Here is a 4,272-nt window from a genome sequence, read left to right as displayed (position 1 = left end):
TTATTTATCATGATGTCTAGCAAAATATGGCTAATCAATTCAAGGATAATTCCAGAACATTCCAGGTAAAAATTGTAATTTTTCCAGGATTTTTCCCATCGATTAATTTTCATCAATTTGCACATTATTATATGCTTTATATTTAAGTTAGGATTCTATTGGATTGTCCGGAAAGTTCGTGCCGATTAAAATTTAAATTTTAATATACATTTATTAAATTAAAATTTTCTGCGTTTCAATTTTCCTTTAACATCGGCATGAACTTCCCATAAGAATGCATTAAAACGCTAACAAATTTGGAACAATATTATTTATTGCTTTATAAATAATATCAAACATTCCGTCAACACAAACAATTTGTCTACTATTTATGTTCTATTTTAGATATTAAATTCAAGTTTCTCATTTTCTATTCGTAATTTATTGCATCTTTAAAGCGTGATCTAGTTGGTAAAGTATCAAGTACCTAAATCTAAAAATACTTCATAAGACACAACGGATCTCCCACTAAATAAAAATCACAAATAAAATATTCAGAATCATAAGAAAATTATGTTTATTAAAATTTTAATCAAATTAATAACAATTTTAAACGTTAAAGAGATCAATGTGTCGAGACATATCCGATCTAGCTCATGCCCTGACCTAGCCAGGTTAAAAGAGGACTTATACCCAAACACAATTTTTCTTCTTTTTTTTTTCTTTTTTCACGCTCTGATTTTTTTATAAAGAATGATAAATTCTAGACAAGTCCTGAAATTTCAGGAATTTTCTAAGAATTTTCCAGTATAAAATATATAAAATATATAAAATATATAAAATACAGTATAATTCCAAGATTCAAGGATATTCAAGGACCGTTGGATACCAAATTTGTTTATGCACAAACTTTAGTATTCTACAATGCCGATAACAATCTTCCAATTTAATCTTCCAAGTGAGAATTCAGACGATATTCAATTTTTGGCAAAGTACCGATCCTGTACTGAAAAATGAGTTTCCAATTTCAATATCATTGTTTCAATCATATCATTGTTTTTTAAATACTGGTCCAGTATTTAAAAAACAATGATATGGTACTAGTCCAATGTGTTGATCAATATTGAATAGTAGTATTGATAGTACATTTTCATTACATTTTCGATGTTCTGTACCCAAATTCAATGTATCAAATGTCCAATATTGAGACAGTACACCGCCAATATATTTGTATCTGTATTTAATAGTCATTCCGTACTGTAATAATACTATATTATAAGATCTTGACTCATTGCTCATCATCCCATTATTCCTTTTAGAATCATATCTTGTATATTAACATATAAAAATTAGACCAGTAACCTCGCCGATAGTCAATTCCTACTAGGGCTTTTATTATTTTTATATATATTTAAAGAAAAACAGAAATTTAAAAATATGACCTAACAAATACCTGTTCATCTTTTTTTAAAATTTTAAAAGTCAATGTTTTTTCCCGGAATACATTTGAATATACTTATCCGCATGTAACAATTATATCATATCAGCGACATATGCCTAAAAGAATGCGGAACATATTGATGCGTTGTCATTATTCTCGTTATACGAAATATATTTAACAATGAGCTACGACAAATGGCAAAACAGGTGTGTACCATATTCGTTGTCAATGTTTAACAAATAAATTGTTTGCTCAGCGGCACAGTATAAATATGCTACTCGACGCAAGCATTTACAGTGCAAGATTAGCAGCGCAAGATTGCAATATGAGACTATCAGTGGTGTTCTTGATCTTGACGATTGTGGTGTGTGCCCTGTTCCAGGAATCCGTAAGTTTTAATTCAAACATGAGCATTTATCAATGAATTTTCGAAAAATAACGATGTTCTCTATTCTGTGCGAAGGAATCCTTCTTTTTTAAAACAAAATCAAGGAAATGTAAAAAGTGTTGTTGTAAACGCCGATGCCGTAAAACAACTACCACCACCACCACCACCACCACCACCACTACCACCACCCCAGCCACAGGTAGAAAAAGACGCGACATCATGGACTCAATTCCATTTGAATTCGAAAATTTAATCCAGAATGGAAATTACAACAAATTTGAAAATTCAACTTTAGATGGAATCTATGATAAAATGTCAAAACTTTATTAGAAAATTATATAACTATAATTACACTATTCAATAAGATAAACTGTTACTTAGAGTAGTATCTAAATTGTCCATGTAAACAAATCTAAATTGAATAGCAATAAAGATGTATCAAACCCTTAAATATGGATAAATATAATTTCTCAAACCTTTCGTTAAAAAACTAATTACAAATATTCGTACACTGTTGGAAAAAATATGTCAAATTTTACATAAATCGCACATCTCAAATGGTTCGTAATTTTTGAGTTAATTTAACACAAGATGAATATGTTGGGTTATACACAAATATTATGAGAGAGAATAAATACAAAGAGGTAATATTATTACGATTTGTAAACAAACCATGAAAGCATTTTTTTTTTTCAGAAAATTAACATTTGATATGTTAAATCAATCTACATTTTATTCATTTATCTCAGAATTTACGTTTTAGAGCATTATTTTTATGTTATTTTACTTATTCATTCAAATTTTTATGTTATTTTACTTATTCATGCAAATTTTTTAGAGTAAAATTTCACTTCACAAAAAATGATAGTTGCGTCAGTCGGGTAAGAGTGAATTTTACATCACTTAAAAAATAAATTTCCTAAAAGGGATCAACTTTAATGATTAATATCTTGCTTCGTGAGGCAGAGCAATGCTTTTTTTCTGTCAAATTCGTTTGTTTTATGCAAAAACGTATCAAATGAGCCTAATTTCGTCAGATTTGATGTAAACTTAACATTTACTTTCAGTCTCTCTTCTCAAAGAGTCAAATTATTCACTCTCTACAAATATTGAAATTTGATTCTCGTTTGAAGTGATTCTTCACTCTCTAAGAATGATTCTTCATTCTCTAAAAATGAAAATTTCACACCTACCAAACTTCGAGAGTAAAATTTCACTCTCAAAAATTTAGAATGCAAATTTTGTCATTTGGATATTAAGAAATGTTAAATACCAATTTAACATAAAATCTTTAAATAATGTAATCATATTATGTTGAATTACACTCGAATATGTGTTAAAAAATTTAACACAAGTTATTAACAAGAACATGAGTGGACGTTTCCAACAAATATACAATTTTTTTACTGTGTACATGTTTAGATCTTCACATTGATGCGCTCGAACTGGTTAATTGACGCTAGACAGATGCATACTTGCTTTTACCGTTCTGTTAACCGTATCAATTCTACGCGCTCGGCTACGCAAACAAACCACGTATTTTCGGATGTTGACTCAGTGTGGAAATGTACATCGAAGAAATATTTGTCTTGATTCCATATATCTACTCGATGTATCTTGAATGCAGAATTTCTTCATAATAAGGATTTTCTTCACACTATTTTTTTTCAGATTTGATTAGAAAAGTAAAATCGTTGTAATTATTGTCTTCTACATTACTGTAAACAGTAAGATTTTTGGATTAGAGTGACTCCAAATTATTTCTATTTACTTTTATACTTCTATTCAAAATACTCGATCTATCAGTAATTCACAGATGTAAAAAGATGAGTTATAATTCTAAATGATCATAACATCCGACTTCGTTTACATCTAATAAGACAAGAATAACTACACCACAATACTTAATATTTATATATAATCCATGTCGGCATACAAGTGCCTCGATTAATGGGTCCTAGATTTATTTGCTGCACAGGGGAGCAATTTTATTTCTATTCTCGAGCTCGCGCGATTTAAGTGCAGATTTCCGGTGAGTCGCGCGAGATAACGTCATGCGAGAAGAAGTTCCGCTTCACGATCGCCCAACGAAAAGGAAACATAAAGAGGGGCTTTTCTTCCCGCGCGCGCTCGTATATCATGGTCTCGTAATAATATCTAGTCGCTTCCGATCGCAAGCACCGGCGTGTAACACCGTCACATACCACGTGCGTCGTGATAATTCTTTTCTAGAATGCTATCGTGATTATTTATTGTTTATCGCATTGGATTTTGCTTCAAAAATATTTTCGAAGTTAGGAAAGCTTTGACATATCTAACAAAAATCTATATTACAAAATATTAGATGATTTCATCTTTAACATTATACTTATTGTATTGTCAAATTAATTATATCGTATTGTATATTCTCAGATATTATATCAATAATAAAGACAATGTCTTTATTATTGATATAATATCTGTT

At 29.7% G+C, this 4,272-nt stretch overlaps 1 protein-coding gene across 1 annotated transcript; it reads left to right on the top strand.

Moving 5' to 3' along the window:
• Positions 1-1,732: 1,732 nt before the first annotated feature.
• LOC108687042 lies at positions 1,733-2,138 on the top strand. The gene is made up of 2 exons (XM_018192640.1): positions 1,733-1,808; positions 1,884-2,138. Exons 1-2 carry the CDS (start codon positions 1,746-1,748, stop codon positions 2,136-2,138), a joined length of 318 nt encoding a protein of 105 aa, XP_018048129.1. The 5' UTR covers positions 1,733-1,745.
• The last annotated feature ends 2,134 nt before the right edge of the window (positions 2,139-4,272 follow it).

The sequence above is a fragment of the Atta colombica genome, unplaced genomic scaffold, assembly GCF_001594045.1.
Source record: "Atta colombica isolate Treedump-2 unplaced genomic scaffold, Acol1.0 scaffold102, whole genome shotgun sequence".
Taxonomy (NCBI): Eukaryota; Metazoa; Arthropoda; class Insecta; order Hymenoptera; family Formicidae; genus Atta; species Atta colombica.
The sequence above is the reverse complement of the archived record's forward strand: the minus strand, read 5'-3'. Positions and strand labels throughout refer to the sequence as shown.